We start from the raw sequence: 16,828 nt of genomic DNA, 5'->3' as shown, positions 1-16,828 counted from the left end.
TACATAGTGTACACTTAATAAGTTCGGATCAGAGATAGGAAATTACAAATCAGATAGTCATTAATATGTGTCTAAGAGTTTACACTCAGTGACCACTTACATCTATTTACGCTACCATAGATCATTTAAACAAATACTTTCACAGTAGTTGGGATCCAAGCGCATGGAAAACATTGAAAAGGAACCTCAAAAATATAGTATACGCGATATGTAGTCACTAAAGCTAGTGATCACATTGTTACTTCATTAGACATGACGATTGGCATATCCACCTACAATTTAATTTTTTCTTTTCCAGGTCAGCTCGAGATATAAAACCGACAAAGTATATGATGAATAGAGTTATAGAGGTAAAAAAAATCCCCGAAATCAGTAACTCCGTAAGTCATAGACGTTGATGATGACCTCATTAATTTCACTGCACACGCCCATCCTGGAGGCACTTGTCCTTGCATCCGCACCAGACCACAAGTGGGTACGTCGTGCTACGCATCCCTTTCAACCACTCGCCGGCCTAGATCAGACGCCTCCCGACATGTCAGGTTTAAGATCTGTATAGTTAGAACAGAAGGTCAAAGGCCCATATTATTCCTTTCCTCTTATGCTTCTGCGAGTGTCTAGTCTTCTCCTGAATGAATCATTTGAAGGTGTGGACGCCACTGCTTTGGGTAACATGTTCCAATGACTGATGACTCGATCTGAAGCACTGTATGTCACGGGTGGATTGTTCGTTCTTGGCTTTTCTACTCCCCTGCTATGTTCTCTGAGATGTCCCGATCTAGTGGAAAGAAGAAGAGATATGATAGGTGCAAAATGACTTCTTAGTGTTCTACAAATTAAAATCAGATCACCTCTTAATCTGCGATAGAACAGAGCAAAGAGTTCTAGCATTTCAAGTCACACTTTGTATGGGAAACCCCGGAGTTCCAGAATTGCACAGTAAGCTGCCTTTTGTAATTTTTCCACGATATCCGAGTTACCTCTTAAACAGGAGCTTGCAGCCTGAACGAAGTTCTCAAGCTTAGTTCTCACCATGATTGTGTACACTGTAGTGAAATTGGCAGTATCTACCTTGATTATTGTTCATCTTAAAGCCTATAAGGTTCTAAACCCCTGAACTGGAGCCCTCCGGTATTGGTTCGTGGTCTTAAGATCGTAAATTACTGTCACCCTAAGATCCTTGTGAGTCCGAACCACGATCAAAAGCACTTCTCCTATGACTTACCTGTTCACCTTAGTATCACCAAAGTGCATGTAAACACATTTCGTCACGCTGATAGGCATAAGCTACTCTTAGGATCAGCTTATCACAATATTTAAGTCCGTCTGAAGTGGGTATTCATTTGGGTCTTCTGATATTTCTTGCCGGATCTTTACATCATTAGGGTATAGTAACATTGAGGAGTCAACTATGCTTGAGAGTCCATTTACATACAGTGTAAAGAGTGAAGGACCTAGGACAGAACCTTATGGTAATTCACCAAGTACTGGTCTCCAGGTGGAACCCTTGGAATTTATCTTCACTTCCTGCCTACTACCTACCAAGAAATCCTTAAGCCATTTTAAAAGAGACCCGACAATGCCTAGATTTTCCGGCTTCAATGACGGTCTAGTTGTCAGCACGTTATCAAATGCTTTTCTCAAGTCTATGAAGACCACTTCCACTGAATTCCCATTGTCTGGAGCCTTCGTAAATTGCTCCCTTACTATAAGGAGGTTTTTTTTTGCAAGACAAACTTTTTGTGAAACCATGTTGTTCGCCGTTTTGCAAGTTGTTGGTTTACACGGATGTCGTCATGGTCCTTTTGACTATTCCTTCCAATATTTTAGCTCGACACCGGTGAGGCTGACAGATCTATAATTCGATGGAAGTTGTCTTGGTCCTGTTTTATGTACTGGAGTGACGAATACATCCTTTCAGTTCATAGGTAGCACACCTTGGTCAAGTGACATATTGAATATCACAGTTACTGGGGCTGCGATATATTTTACAATCTGTTATAGGATTTTAGGGGGTATTTCACCCGATCCTGTTAACTTTTGCGTGTCTAAGGTGCCAAGAGTCTTAAGTTCGTCGTCTTGATCAAAGTTTACAGTGAGCAGAAGTTTTGTTGCCTTTGTATTTGGGTTTAGTTTTTTTGGCTCCCGAGTGAAAACTGTCCGGAAATAGTTTTACATAGCTTCTGCTTTTTCCTGATCACCTTCTGCCATTTCAGATCCACTTCCTTTCTTAGTTTGATAATCCATTACTGCATCCTTGTTCTGTAAGAGAATAATCTCTTAGGCTGCTTAATTAGGCTGGGCCAACTGAGTTTTATATTCTCACCGAGCTTCCTGAATTGCAACTAACTAACGACGTGCTAACTGCCACAACCACATTGCATACCAACTTGACATACCTCATGTTAGCACATGATAGGGAATTGACAAGAATAATGATATAGGACGAAAAACTAATAATATCTATTTTACTGAAAGCCCAAACGTCAGAAGTATAACCTAAGTGGATAAGTGAGACGGAATCATCATGAAAATCAAGATAACAATATACTCAACCAAAAGACCATCTTCAATCCAAGGGCTCAAACCTGGAATTATACACTGTTCGGCTTGAAAGTTCATATCACCACAACGCTAGTTGGACAAGTACAAATTCGAAGGCAGTTCAGTTTAAAATTTAATAAATTACATCATTGACCACTGAAAATCAGACTTTCAGCTGACTCGTTCTATTACGGGACTCAGTAGTGTGAATGCACTATCCACGAGGAGGTATCTTTAAGTGTTGTAACGGGAACTTTACCTTAAAACTACGAAGATGACGAGATTTGGAGGTTCTGACTTCGTGGATGTGCACTGGTAAGTGTTGCAGCGGTAAATAAATCCCCAAAATAAATAGCTCTGTAAGTCTTCGACAATGGATGCTGACCACATTAGTTTTAATGGACTCACCTAGCTGAAGACGCTCGGTCATGCACCAGATCATGAGTGGGAACGCCGTGCTCAACAACCCCTGTAATCACTAGCCAGATTAGATCAGACGATCCTCGATATATTGACAGCTTATCAAATATATCTTCGAACCTCCTTGCTTCCGTCTTTTGATTTTACTTGATAGGTACGCTTCATAATAGAAGGTGTTACTGGTTAAAGCGTTGTCAAACTCCAAATACCTGTGGCATTTTCAGTGTTATCCATACTAGGAAAAAACATATATCCAATGCTTCCTGGTTTCCAATTAGGAGATGATAAATAATGTTCTAACTATGAACAAACTAACAGCTTACGAATAAGTGTACCAGGTCACGTCGGCATCACCATTAAAGATGCCTCAGGAGTTCGGAATCTGACGTCTTTAAACGTAACACCATTACAACTGAAGTATACCAACGTGGTCAGATCAAAGTTCCTGACTGAATGGGTTTGGAAATATATTTGAAAAGCTATTGATGTGTCGAGAAGTGTCTGATGTAAGCTGCCTAGTGGTTGCAAGGGATGCGTAGCACGACGTACTCACTCTTGGTCTGGTGCGGATGAGTAACCGAGCGCCTTCTGTGAGATGTGTTCATTTACACTAGTGAGATTAACATCAAATATCAAGGACTTACGAAGTTATTGATTTTGGGGATTTATTTACAGCTGCATACTTATTGACAAGACTCAAGATTTATTACCTCTTAGTCGACTATCGAGTTCACTAGGATTGGTGCAACCGAGCAGCTGAATTATCCATGTTGATCAGATTCAGATTTGTGTAGTAAGGACAGAAGGCCTACGGCCCGTTTTTCCTTTTCTAGTATGCTTCTGTGAGTGTCCAGTCTTCTCTTGAAAGAGTCAATTGAAGGCGCGGACACCACTGCTTCAGGCAGCAGGTTCCAAGTATTGATGACGCGGTGTGAAAACCTGTATGCCACGGGTATTTTGTTCGTTATTGGCTTTTCTACTCGCCTGCTATGTCCTCTAAGGTGTCCCGATCTAGTGGGAAGAAAGAGAGAATAAGTTAGGTCCGAAATCATTTCTCAGTATTCTGTACATCAAAATTAGATCTCCCCTTGGTCTGCGATAGGACAGAGTAAAGAGGTCCAGTTTTTCAAGCCGCTCTTTGTATGATAAACCTCGGAGTTCCGGAATCCCACGGGTAGCTGCCCTCTGTACTTTTTCTAGTATGTCCGTGTCACCTTTTAAACAGGGGCTTGCAGCTCGAGCGCAGTTCTCTAGCTTAGTTCTCACTAAGGACGTGTATACTGTGGTGAACATGGTAGTATCTAACTTAGTGAATGTCCTTTATAAAGCCCAGAGGGTTTGAAACCTCTTGGCTGCGTCCTCCCGGTAATGGGCCGTCGTCTTAAGATCATTACTCACTGCCACCCCTAGATCCTTATGAGACCGGACTACGGGTAATGACACATCCCCTGTGTTGTACTTATTAACCTTTGAATCCCCCAAGTGCATGTAGACACACTTTTCCGCGTTGATAGGCATCAGCCACTCTTTAGACCAGTTTATCATATTATTTAAGTCTGCCTGAAGAGTAAATGCGTCTTTGTCTCCAGTTATTACTCGCCAAATTTTTACATCGTCAGCGTATAATAACATTGGAGACTGTACTATACTTGTAAGATCATTAACGTACATTATAAAAAGTAAAGGACCTAAGACGGAACCTTGGGGTACTCCACTAAGTACTGGTCTCCAGATGGAGCACTTGGAATTTATTCTTACTTTTTGCCTACGACCTACTAGGAAATCCTTAATCCATTTTAAAGGAGTTCCAGCAATACCAAGGTTTTCCAACTTCAATGGCAGTCTATTAGTTGGCACCATGTCAAAAGCCTTACTGAAATCTATGTAAACAATATCCACTGAGTTTCCGTTGTCTAGCGATAACGAATATATAGTGTTTGTTGTGACATCAAAAACCGAGTGAATAGAAATTAGTTGGTTACACAAACTCGTCATAAATATCTTGTTTATTGAGTTTCGAAGGCGGCCGTCAGAAAAATGGTCGCTCCATTGACTAACAGGCGGTGTGTCACATTTGGTGGCTTGTGATATCAACTCTTATTTTCGTCTGCCGAATAGCTTTAATCTTGTCCTTGTATTACCTCCGGTTGTTATAGGTTGTCTTATCAAATGTAAGATTACATATGCTTACTATACAGTCGGCCACTCACCTGTTGTCTTCCAGATTGTCCCACACACTGCCATTCATACTTCACCAAGATACAACATACCTCCATGCTAGATCCAAACCTATTAAAGGCCGGACTTTATATTTATAAAAAACAATTAGTAGTATGTACCGTCAGACTATGCAGTGGTGAGTTCTCGATCTTAAGATTGTATTTTGTACAAACATAGTTACTCAAGGTAGTATACGACACATTGAATATTATCAAATATTCGGCTTTGGTGAGTGCTCCCAGTGTTATAAGCATGGTCTCCAGCCCAGTATTTGATAACTGGGCAAATTTTACTGTCAAACAAAAGTCGAGGTCTATCCACCATATTCGTATTCAAACTGACAGAAATATCGGAAAATTAATTTCTCATGACAGTAATCTAGAGAATATATGCTTATAGGTTCTTGTCTTTCCAAATATTTTTACGCTGTATCACAACGTACTGCCAATTGGACCATCAATAAAATGATTTGTTTTCACGGCACACTTCGAATAAAAAGATATGAGACGAATCCCTACTGATATAAATGTTGGAAACTAGTGCATCAGGATGAGCTTTGACGTCCATATAGTCATTTCCTTGTGTGCGAAATAGTCCTGTTAAATGTAGAATAATACAGGATTCTCTTTCCTTGAATGTAATCTAAATGATTTTCTTGCTTCTTAAATCCCTTTATTTCAAGAATTTTACGTTCATGATAGTTGGTACAACTAGTTTGCCGAGTGCTGTTTCATGTACTCAACTTTAAATCATAATTGTGGTGAGAACTTATGTTATCTGTATGGCCAAACCAGAGTAGGTGGGACGAGCCTTAAACGTACAGCTCTATAGTCAAAAGCCAATAGTTCTAAGCACTAACTGCAACTGCGCTTCAAGACTTTTTTATACTTAGTTCAAGAGTAAGGGGGGTGAGCTCTATAAATGCCTTAACAGTTTCGCTTAGGGATGAGTCACTTTAGCACTAATTTAATGGATTATGTCACCCCAATAAGGGGTATAAGAAGCTCATATTAAAGTTCCCTATCTATAAAGTAGAGGGGATACTCCAGTACTTAAGAGTTGGGCGTATGGCTCAGCACTGACTGTGCCGATACAAATCGAGACAACTTGAATCGGCGTATACTTATTTCAATTCTCTTTATTATGTTTCAGGTTGAAAGCCAATGTAGTTATTGCAATTACTAAGTGCATACTATATAGTAATCTAATAAAAAATTTTATTTCAGTGCTTTGAATTATCTCAATAATCTAAGTTAAATACTAGAGAAATGGAACTTGATTCCTTGTGCGAACATTGGGATTCGACTTTGGATATTGACGAAGAAAATTCTGAAACTGTCGCTGAATCAGAACAGCACCCACGCCTTTCATTATATAAAAACAAAGGTCGAGCTATCGATCAGGAAAAACGTTGGCGTCAAAAACTCAGCATACTTAAATCTAAAAAAGAACGGTTAGATCATTTCGATCATAATCGCTTTTCTGTGAATAAAGAAGAGCCCTCAAAACACCCTTGGGCATCAACTGAAACAAAGTCAGAAATAAGAAGTTGGCGTCGTCACTCGAAACTTTTAATGCTAGCAGAGTGGTTTCTATTTATGCCTCCAAATTTTGAAGAGGAATATCGGATGAAAATTTGTCCTAAAGGGCGCCATGTATTTATCAAGGCTTCAAAAGTAAGAAATTAACGTTGGTGAACATGATTTAAATCACTGACTTTTGGCTACGTTTGATTGAAATACTGCTGAATCTCATAAAGAGGGAATCCTCTTATTAAGAGATATTTTGGTATGCACTTTTCTATGCAAACGGTTTTCACGAATACTTGATAAATCAAAGCTTGTTGAAATTGATTTTACATTGGTGATAGATATTCCTCATCTATCTAGATGTAAAAAGTTAGGTTTTAACTCATGGAGCTGTGTCTTAGTGGTTAAAGCACTTGGTCCTCAATCAATAAGTTAAAGGTTCGAATCCCCCATCTACTGTGGTTTGTAAAGCTAAATAGTTTCACTACCCTCACACAAAGTATGGCTTATATCTGAGTACATAAATTTCTACTTGGTAAACCAGATAAGGTTTCCAATCTCAATATACGCTTAAATTTGTCTCGTCAATCATCTTGCCTTAGCAGTTCACAGATAGCCACATGTTATAATTTTTCAGTCAATAAAATTACCCTTTAATCTCTCTCTCTCTCTCTCTATATATATATATATATATATATATATATATATATATATATATATATATATATATATATATATATAATGATTATTGTTCTGTCTGCACTATTGGATTACTGATGAAAGTATTGATCTGCTAGTCACTAGAATAAAGGTTCGGACTTTGCTGCTTGTGACTTCAGTTGGTTATTAGTTCAGCGTTCATCTTCAAACATGATAGAAAGTAATGGCTTAAATGTTGGTCAAGCGAATATGTACTTGGTTTATGAGTTTTATCTTATTAAATTCACCGCATTAGGCTCACGAAAGAAATCAAGTAAATAATGTAAATGAATTTAATTGTATAATTTGAAATAGTAAAATAACTCTATGGTTGAAATTTTCACTGATTTACTCGTTTACGATATTAGAGGTTTATTAATATAATATTTCGTTCTCAATGTTAGATAGTTGAAATAATATAAAAATGTTCCAGGATATTAATCAATCAACTTATTGGTCTATATGTACTGTGCTCACTGTGTGGGATATAGATCTTGGTTACGCGACGATCAGATGTTACAAATCAGCTTGAAGTAGCTGACCGGAGAGAGTTGGTTCTTAGTAGTTCTCTAGTTGGTACAAGCTAACTTCTTTTTGAATGATCCGTAGAAATCTACCTTAATATTATTTATAAAAGTGGAATCGAACCAATATCGGTTTCATAGTCTCACAATTACTTTTAAATTATAAAAATGATTAATTACGTAATTAACATTTCAATGGTTATTTTCTTAGTGGCTTGTTTTAGTTTGATACTGCTTACAAATAAACTGTCAAATAAGACTGATACAAAGAAACTATACATTCTGATCAAATGTTTATATATGACTACCTTAAATACTATAAACAATTTGAAATGACCTAGTGAAATTCGTAAGGTATAAATACAATGAGTTACTTATAATATTTATGAGTAAAATAAAAACAACTTGAAACTGAATATAATACAACTAGTTATTGTGTGAATTACCACTTTCAGAGTATTATAAGGAATACTTTTAATGTCACTTAGTGTTGTTTGATTGTATCTTCTCATTAGTATTTAGGACTGCAATCGATCAGCCTCTTGTTGGTATATATGCATGCTATGTGGATTGCCTTAAGTCACAAGCTTTATAAGCAAAGATAGATGGTAGCTAGCAGTGGAAATATTAAGGCAATCCACACAGGTTGCACATATGCTAACCAGAGACTGATCAATTTTAGTCCTAAAACATCAATGGGAAGATTCAAGTAAACAATATCAAATGAATTAAACTTCACCCCATTGCACAAGCAAGTGGCTATCGGGACTCAGTAGCTAAGTGGATAACGCGATGGCGTTTGAAGTGGATGGTACTGGGTTCGAGTCGCAGAGTGGACATCAACTCTGAGATGCAGGTACATCCAGCTGACGAGTCCCAAACGGGACGAAACGCGCGTCCTGGATCCCACTGCTAGCCACTATCCATCTTTGCTTATAATGCTTGTAAATTAAGGCAATATCGAGGCATACGCACAGTATTGCACATATCCCAATAAGAGACTGATCAATTTCAGTCCTAAAACATCAATGGGAAGATCCAAGTAAAACAATATCAAATGAATTAATTAACTGTTTGAAAGTCAGTTGGTCACACGATAAAGTATGGCTGTTCCCGAAAGTCATATTCTCCAGGTAGTTAATATGTGAAATCAGCATGGATTGGTCTGCATTTGGTTAGATAATAGTTTCTTAAAATCATACCAAGGCTGAACACTGCTGGCTTTTTCTTTCTGTGTTAATGATTATTTAGTTCCAATTCACGACTAATTTAGATTGTATAGTTTGTTGTCTTAGATTAAACATATAAAACTGTATTTCATTTGCTTGTGGCACTAACTACGATTTAGTTAAAAGCAGACTCACTGAATACGATCGACATATTTTGTATTTTTTGGGGTCGTTTTTTCTTGATGTTATAGCATATCTGGACCAAAAATAACAAGGTTTAACCGTTCTGTTAAGTAACATATCTCTTTACAGTTAGTTTCATTGAAGGAAAACTCACATTCTACTTCACAAACCAGTTTTAGAGCATCTCATGATGCGTTTTTAGCAGTTTTCTTAGATGGCTTCATTGGCGATTTCCCAAACAGGTTGTACGTTTCTCTAGACAGTCATAGTCTGTTTGAATGGTTGCTATCAGAGAAAGAGATTTCGACTCGGCTGATTTCACCACATAGCGAGGACGTTTAAGTTTCTCCTTGGGCTGCGACGTACAATTTGGTGGACAATGACTTTTATGTCCACGTCTATTGCACACCTGACATTTATGCTTCTTAGATGGACAGATTTGTACATAATGCCAATCACCACATAAACAACAAGCAGTCGTTGGTTTCTTACGAGTTGTTATCGGCTTCTGAACTGTTAACCTAGTAATAGCATTGATACTGCTGCAAGTTAAATTAGGATTTACCTTTTCAGTTAACTCATTGTCGTGTCTAATGCTTTGTAGTCTCTTACACTCATCTGTCAATGTCCTGAGTGTGACATTTGGATCTTGATCCAGTCGAGTCAAAAGTCTAGTCCTGATCTCAATATCTTGTGGTGACTGAAGAGCTTTGATTAATATTAAGCATTTAAATTAGTCTTCTGTCAGTGAGCGTAACTTGAACCGTTTACATTCTGTTGAGGACGTCTGCTAGAGCACCATATTCATCGGCTTCGCGTTTCACCAAATTTAGACGCTGATATCGAATACTAAACAATGAGGACGATTCATCGAATATCTCTGACAATTGAGTTACCGTCTCCTCGAAACTGAGCTCTCGAGATAACTTTGGCAGTATATGGTCAGCATAACGTGCATATTCATTGCTTCCCAACTTACGCACTAACAGTCAAGTCTTCCACGAGTTATATATATATATATATATATATATATATATATATATATATATATATATATATAATTTTTACATTGATTAATAGAGCAGAATTTTAAATTCTCTTAAAGGGAAAGACTACAGTATATACTAGAAATGGACGTCAACTGATATCCTCTGTTTCACGACTTCCAGGAGGTGGTTTAGGCCAAAGTGATAATCAGAACAGTTCATATACAACTTTATTAGATTGCATATTATACTGTCCGGAAAAGAATATGGATTTCAGTAATTTCCAAATGGCAAATGAAACAAAGCAAGTGACTTTTGTCTTCTACGTAGTTGACATCATTTTTATGAGATCGACAGGCTATGTCAATCTACCTGTAAGTCTGTTGACGAATTTCATTAAAATGATACAACAGTATACTTTACATTATGTTTGTTTTTTATCCTTTTTTTAACTCAAAGAAAAATAACATACTTAAGCTAAAGCTTTCTAATTAAATGTTTTTAGTCGTTTCTAGATTTGTTAATATTCTTGTTTTCATAATTTATCCCAATACTCATTACTTCATTTTAAACCCCAAGAAATCTGGTAGTGTACAGAAGGTTTTCCATCTGGTGATATGCACATTCTAGAATATTGTATGGAAATTCATCTCAGCGTGTATTTGTTCCAGGCATTACGTTGATTACGACTAACTAAACGTAGTAATAATCAAATATGGGTTATGAATTGCACTGAGCTGTCTACATTATTTGATCTGCGAATAACAAGTATGCATTTGTTTCTTAAATGAAGTCTTTGTATACATAATCTCAGTAATAAATGACTTATTTTGTACGAATAATAAACATACAGTGTTTGGTTCCCAATAGTTGTCTAGCTTAAATCACTCTGTGATTAAACTACGCGTTAAAAAATATCCATAAAACTTTTGTCTTATTAAAAATTCGAGCTTAGCAGTCTTATTGATCAGTCATAATTTATAAAACACTTAAATTAAACTTGTTATTTCATACACAAAGAGAGCTCTCTTTAGGCATATTTTGGCGTACTTTATCAGCTTATAGAGTGAGTAGATAGTCTTATCATATCTACGTAGCATGTGTCTTTGTAATTAAACTGATATGTTCGAGCTAAATTCCTAGATTAAGTATCTAGTATTTATTTACTACATTGTATATGTACTAACTAATACTCTATTTTTACTCTTCAAGTTTTATGAACGATCCCAATGGTTAGAGAGTTATCTCAAGCAACAAATAGAGGAGTATAATGAAAGTGATCCCGTAAGTGGATTTATAAATTATGGTCATACTTCGTGTGCAATATATCGAACTAAATTTTTAATAATGATGACACATGAATATCATTTTGTCATAAGTAATAATATTTTTTTATTTTCCTTACTACAACAACCGGTTACATTTTCTATGGTGATTATTGTGAAGTCATTGAATTAATATCATCTTTAACTAAGAATATTTATAAGAAAATTATTTGCATGATTAATAATAACTCTTGATGCCAATTAGTATTCGAATCCAAGATGTATTTCATTGTTTAATATTAATTATCTGATAATGTTGTGTTGGATGAACGTGCCATGTAGCATACTGTTTAGCTTGCAATAACATCCCTCCAACCATGGAAAAGCTATTTTAAGTAAAGTTCGATAACATGTATCCATTCAGATCATTTCAATCCAAAACATTTGAGTTTAATTTTCCTGATAAAACGTTTGAATGAAGTATCCTACCTAATGTCTAAATATGAATTTTTAATGAACAACTAAAAGTTACGGATATTAATTTGATTAAAAAACAAAAAGCAGTTTCATATATGGTTCGCCTCCAAATGAACTCGAAACCTTCTTCAACTCTGAAAGTGTCTTTTTCCTCGTGTTTCATTTTAAAAATTGCCTAAATAATTAATGTATATACAAGAGTGGAAAATATCGTTTAAGATTAAAATTTGAGAATCTTTAACATACTATGAAGACGTTCATTAAGTAAAATATATTCATATCATTATCAAAAATATATAATGTTTTTCCTTTCTTTAAAAACAGGTTGCTTTTCACATTCTGCCGTCATATGAATGTGATGTAGGATCAATGCAAGACGCATTCTCGTCAATCCCGTCATACGAGGTAGCTCAAACATTCAATCACTCAGTTGTAATAGTGTACAGCTATAAATTTCTAAGTACCTTAGCATATATATATGATGTATAACACAGGATGTATGTCTGTATGAGATGTACTTGCAAAACATGGAACTATTTATCGATAAAATCACACAAGGTAAACAGTGTAATGTAGTGTTTATGACTTATAAAAATAAGCAGAGATGAATAGTGGCTAGCAGTAAAATCCAGAACGTATATTTCACCTTATTTTGGACTTCTCAACCGGGTCTACCTGGATTCCAAAGTTGATGTCTATCCAGAGACTCGAACTCAGTACTGAATAGTCAGTTACAGTCCCAAACACTAATGGAAAGATCCAAACAACCAATACGAATAAAGTTTACAAAAATAGTACACTTGCATTGGGATTCTTGTCATTTGCAGTTCTTACAAAAGAAAAATTAATAATTCTAATAGAAACAAACAAATGTCGAAGGCTTGGGGACGATAAAATAGTCTCTTCTCATATATTGTACGTTTTGTAGTAAAAATGTAATGATGATAAAGTAATGTTGATTTTCGCTGGCAGTTCTGAGGTGGTTACTTTTCTTACCGACAAAGGCATTCAATTTATAAACAAACATTTTCATTAATATATACACGCGGCTCATTTTAAGTGCTGGTCCACATGAATATAATATATAACTCCTAGGATGAAAACTCAGTAATTAGTAGGATTCAATTCAATTCAATAAACCAATTCACTTCAGTGCAGTTCCTTCTATTTTAGTCAACCATTATGCAATAGCCTTAGGAAACTTGTGTTCTGCACTGGGATTCAGTTGTGATATACACTTCCTGTGGTATACAAAACCTACTATGCAAATAAGATATAAGTGACATATTGTGTTTCACGATCGTTAAGTAACTAGACGTGGGTCGATATTATAATATTTTCTTCCATAGTACTAACAGTAAACAGTCATTTATGCACTATTAGTTAGCTGCATGAATTGTCCCACTTCACTATACCTCCAATTAAAAGAGTATAACAGCAGTCGAGCATCATAAAAATTTTATGATTATTTTTAAAGTAAAATAGAAAATGCCACAACACGCACGGCAGTTTATAAATATTAAACTTACAAAATCCTATTTATCGTTAACCAGGTGTTAGTTTTATGTCACCGAGTAATTAATTGATGCATTGGAAAATATTATGTACCGTGTTTGGAGAGCTAAACATTCAGAACTATCATATGGGAAATCAGTGCCCATATTTTTATTTTGTAATTAAAAAAATACTTAGCTTATTGTATTTTATATTCCCTGTTATGTACTTTTCCAAAGGACACACAAACTTGCTAGATGTTTTACCTTTACCCGTTATGGGCGGCCAAAAAAACGTGGCATTAGTGCTTGAAGTCACTAACTTCTAGTCTGAGCCATGTTGGTAGATGCAGACTACTTGGCTGGGATCCGCGTGACTATCAAGACCAATGGTTGGAGACTGGGTGACATGGCTCAGAATCGATCACAATGGCGTCGGTGTATACACTCCCTGTCTCCCCTTAAACTATGAGATTGAAGTCGCTTCATATCTTTCTACGAACGGATTTGTCCTTCCTGTATTATATCCTTGTATACAATCTTTCTTTTATATATTACCATCATTGAAGTAACTACTTATATGAATTTGGTGTTCATCTTGTGCTAATGAAGTGTGGCAACTTGGACCGATGCATATATATACCTGGTCTTATGTTGTAGCTGACTGAAATGTTCCACCTCCTCTAAGTTATTGTTAATTTAATACGAACTTATTGCTCACTTTTACTTCACTCATAACGTAGTATTGTACACATTATAATTTCCTATCTATGTTGCTGTGTGACCCGGTATTCAATATATATTATTATATGAGTTTCTAAATCATGTTGGATAGAGCAAAAACTCTGCATCAGAAGTCTTATCTCCGTGTTACTCCCGTCTTCTGGTTAGCTGGTAGGATAAATAGAGGCTGCACCAATGGGCGTTAGTTACCGATATCAATCATTATCTCACAATCATTGAGTGATTAGTCAGATGAAGGTTATCGGTCCTATGAAAAAGTAAACACGGTAACCAGTAAGACGGGGACAACAATCAAGACAAAAATTTCATTTTTTTTGGTGATCCTTCAAAAGGCGTATAATATGTACCAAACGAAAATTCAGTGAGCCAACATGTGAGATAAATACTCTTCAAGTTGAATCACAAAAGAACACACCACAAGTTTCCTATTTTCCCTTCGTAACAGTCTATGGCTTCTGTCTTACATTTGTTTCGATACGTGTGTTTATTTTGCTCAAATGACTTCCATTTTCCATTAGTCTACTAAAGATGTCAGCCTCTTAATCGTAGGTTCTACACTTTTTACAACATCTCGTATATTACACTTAAGTTTACGCGTAAAGCATACTCTACTGGTAATTGAAGACTCATTGTGTTGAATAAAGCTACAGACTTCGTCCCTTTCCGTTCAGTTAAGTATATATTCAATATCAGGAGTATGTCCCACTAATAGACCCATTTTCGAATTACAATAACTATTGGATTTAAAACACACGGGTTGGTTTCATTAAGTTGTACTTTGTTCATTCTTCTAAGCTCAATGTCAGTAACTAGAATTGAATATGCACTTAGTTATTTCTCACATTTACAAATCTTTGTTAATACCTAAAATCTTGAATGACATGAAAATGGAGTGATAAATTAATGGTCAGAGGACTTGACTTTTGGTTATTGGATCACATGTTCAGACTTCATCTAATTCAGTCTATTAAATCGGATAATATTACTAACACTCAATGCGACAAACTTGTACAGCTTTGGAGCTCTTAAAGTATCAGTTACATATTTGACGGCTAAATCAGTCATCCTGATTTGATTGGTTATCTGTTACTAAATCCATTTTTTTGTACATTTGACCTTTTTGTTTATGTAGATTACCGACTAAGTATTCTGGCACAATTCGCTTACACTTCATGTTCTCATTCTGTTCATGAATATGCGATTATCGTAGAAGTTTAAATGAAAGTATTCGTCATTGCAAATGATACAGTGATAAGGTGTAAATTAACATTGCAATAAGTATAAATAAATCGATTTTTAACTTCCAACCATAATTTTATTCGAACTGAGAATCGAATATGATGTAATGTCTTCTATATTTTTGCATTTAATGTTCCCCTATTGTTTGTTCACAGATTGATGGTGTTCTATTTTACCACAAAGATGTTAATTACGAACCTGGAGCAACTCCTCTTGTTAGCTGGTTGAAACCATATATGTTACCGGAATGGTTTCCCGATATCAATTATCATTCAGATTTCATGAAAGATATTCCTGACGATTATACTGACTATATTAATGGAATACAACAATATGAAGCTAAAATGTCTTCAAAATCATTACATTCCGTCATCCAGCCAACAATTCCTGAATAGATCCACGTAGTAATTTGCCATCACTCTTAAGAGGGGAATTCCACTGATTGACTTTTTTGCATAAGGATCATTGTAGTACCTTGTTGGTTCGTGGTTTTCTTTACTTACATGAAAACAACTATTACATGTTGAAACCTTTAATACTCACATATCCAAGTGTACTTTTTCTCTAGATTATCCGTACAATAATTTCCCTTCTTCACTAATCAGATAGTGTGAATTAACAAATACCCTGGGTTTGTTGAGCAAGGCCAATCGTTAATAAGGTTTTGTAATGCACGCATAGTTGCACATAATTGTATAAAAAAACTCAAATGTAACTGGATTCATAAATACACAAGCTTCATCTGTTACCTTGTCTCAGATATCTTATTTCGATAGATTTAGTGCCAACGATCACCTTTTTTCAAGCGTAGCATCAGCTTGTGCACGTACCAAGGACGTTGTATCAAAATGCCGCAAAATCTAGTTTTATTCACTGAGCAAATTATGGTTTAACCATAGGAATGGGACATAACTCTAATCACACATGTAATTCTGGCGATCAGTGTACCCTTGTTCGCAGCCTTTTTCCTGACTTCTAACGAAGTCAACTGCGTCAAGAAAACTGTCGATATCACTAAGATTTCAGTGCATCGTGGTCATGCCCGGATGATTCAATACTCACTACTTATTATCTCAGATTGTCACGTTCGTGAACACATTCTATAACATCGTATACTCCGTATGTGTTCATTGTTATATTATTCTGTGGCAAATACTTGAACTATGATGTTGAATTAGAACGAATAACAGTTTTCTTTCAAAGCATCAACGCACAACGCCTAATAGCGAATTATTCTTTCAACCCGTAACGTTGGATATCAAGTAACCAAATACGAACAGCATAAACTGCGATTAACAATATTAGACGTCAGGTCACTAAGTGCTATCATCCCGCT

At 36.0% G+C, this 16,828-nt stretch overlaps 1 protein-coding gene across 2 annotated transcripts; it reads left to right on the top strand.

The window, feature by feature from the left end:
* The first annotated feature begins 4,795 nt into the window (after positions 1–4,795).
* On the top strand, positions 4,796–16,247 carry MS3_00005548 (uncharacterized protein). 2 transcript variants are annotated; one of them, XM_051213631.1, is made up of 8 exons: positions 4,796–5,135; positions 5,189–5,320; positions 5,362–5,412; positions 6,411–6,860; positions 10,394–10,648; positions 11,487–11,558; positions 12,341–12,421; positions 15,648–16,247. In XM_051213631.1, exons 4-8 carry the CDS (start codon positions 6,453–6,455, stop codon positions 15,885–15,887), a joined length of 1,056 nt encoding a protein of 351 aa, XP_051069620.1. In that variant the 5' UTR covers positions 4,796–5,135; positions 5,189–5,320; positions 5,362–5,412; positions 6,411–6,452; the 3' UTR covers positions 15,888–16,247. The 2 variants fall into 2 exon arrangements, with proteins under 2 accessions (XP_051069620.1, XP_051069621.1); XM_051213630.1 differs by having other exon boundaries at positions 4,796–5,320; positions 5,362–6,371; positions 12,341–12,574; positions 15,648–15,851.
* The last annotated feature ends 581 nt before the right edge of the window (positions 16,248–16,828 follow it).

Source organism: Schistosoma haematobium, chromosome 3, assembly GCF_000699445.3.
Source record: "Schistosoma haematobium chromosome 3, whole genome shotgun sequence".
NCBI lineage: Eukaryota > Metazoa > Platyhelminthes > Trematoda > Strigeidida > Schistosomatidae > Schistosoma > Schistosoma haematobium.
Note: the sequence above shows the minus strand (reverse complement) of the source record. Positions and strands in the feature narration are given on the sequence as shown.

Excerpts from the sequence above, each read along its gene's own strand:
- MS3_00005548 (XM_051213631.1), top strand. The coding sequence starts at position 6,453 with ATGGAACTTGATTCCTTGTGCGAACATTGGGATTCGACTTTGGATATT. Across the intron at positions 10,649-11,486 it reads CAGGCTATGTCAATCTACCT|TTTTATGAACGATCCCAATG; the intron begins GTAAGTCTGTTG and ends TTACTCTTCAAG. Across the intron at positions 11,559-12,340 it reads AGTATAATGAAAGTGATCCC|GTTGCTTTTCACATTCTGCC; the intron begins GTAAGTGGATTT and ends CTTTAAAAACAG.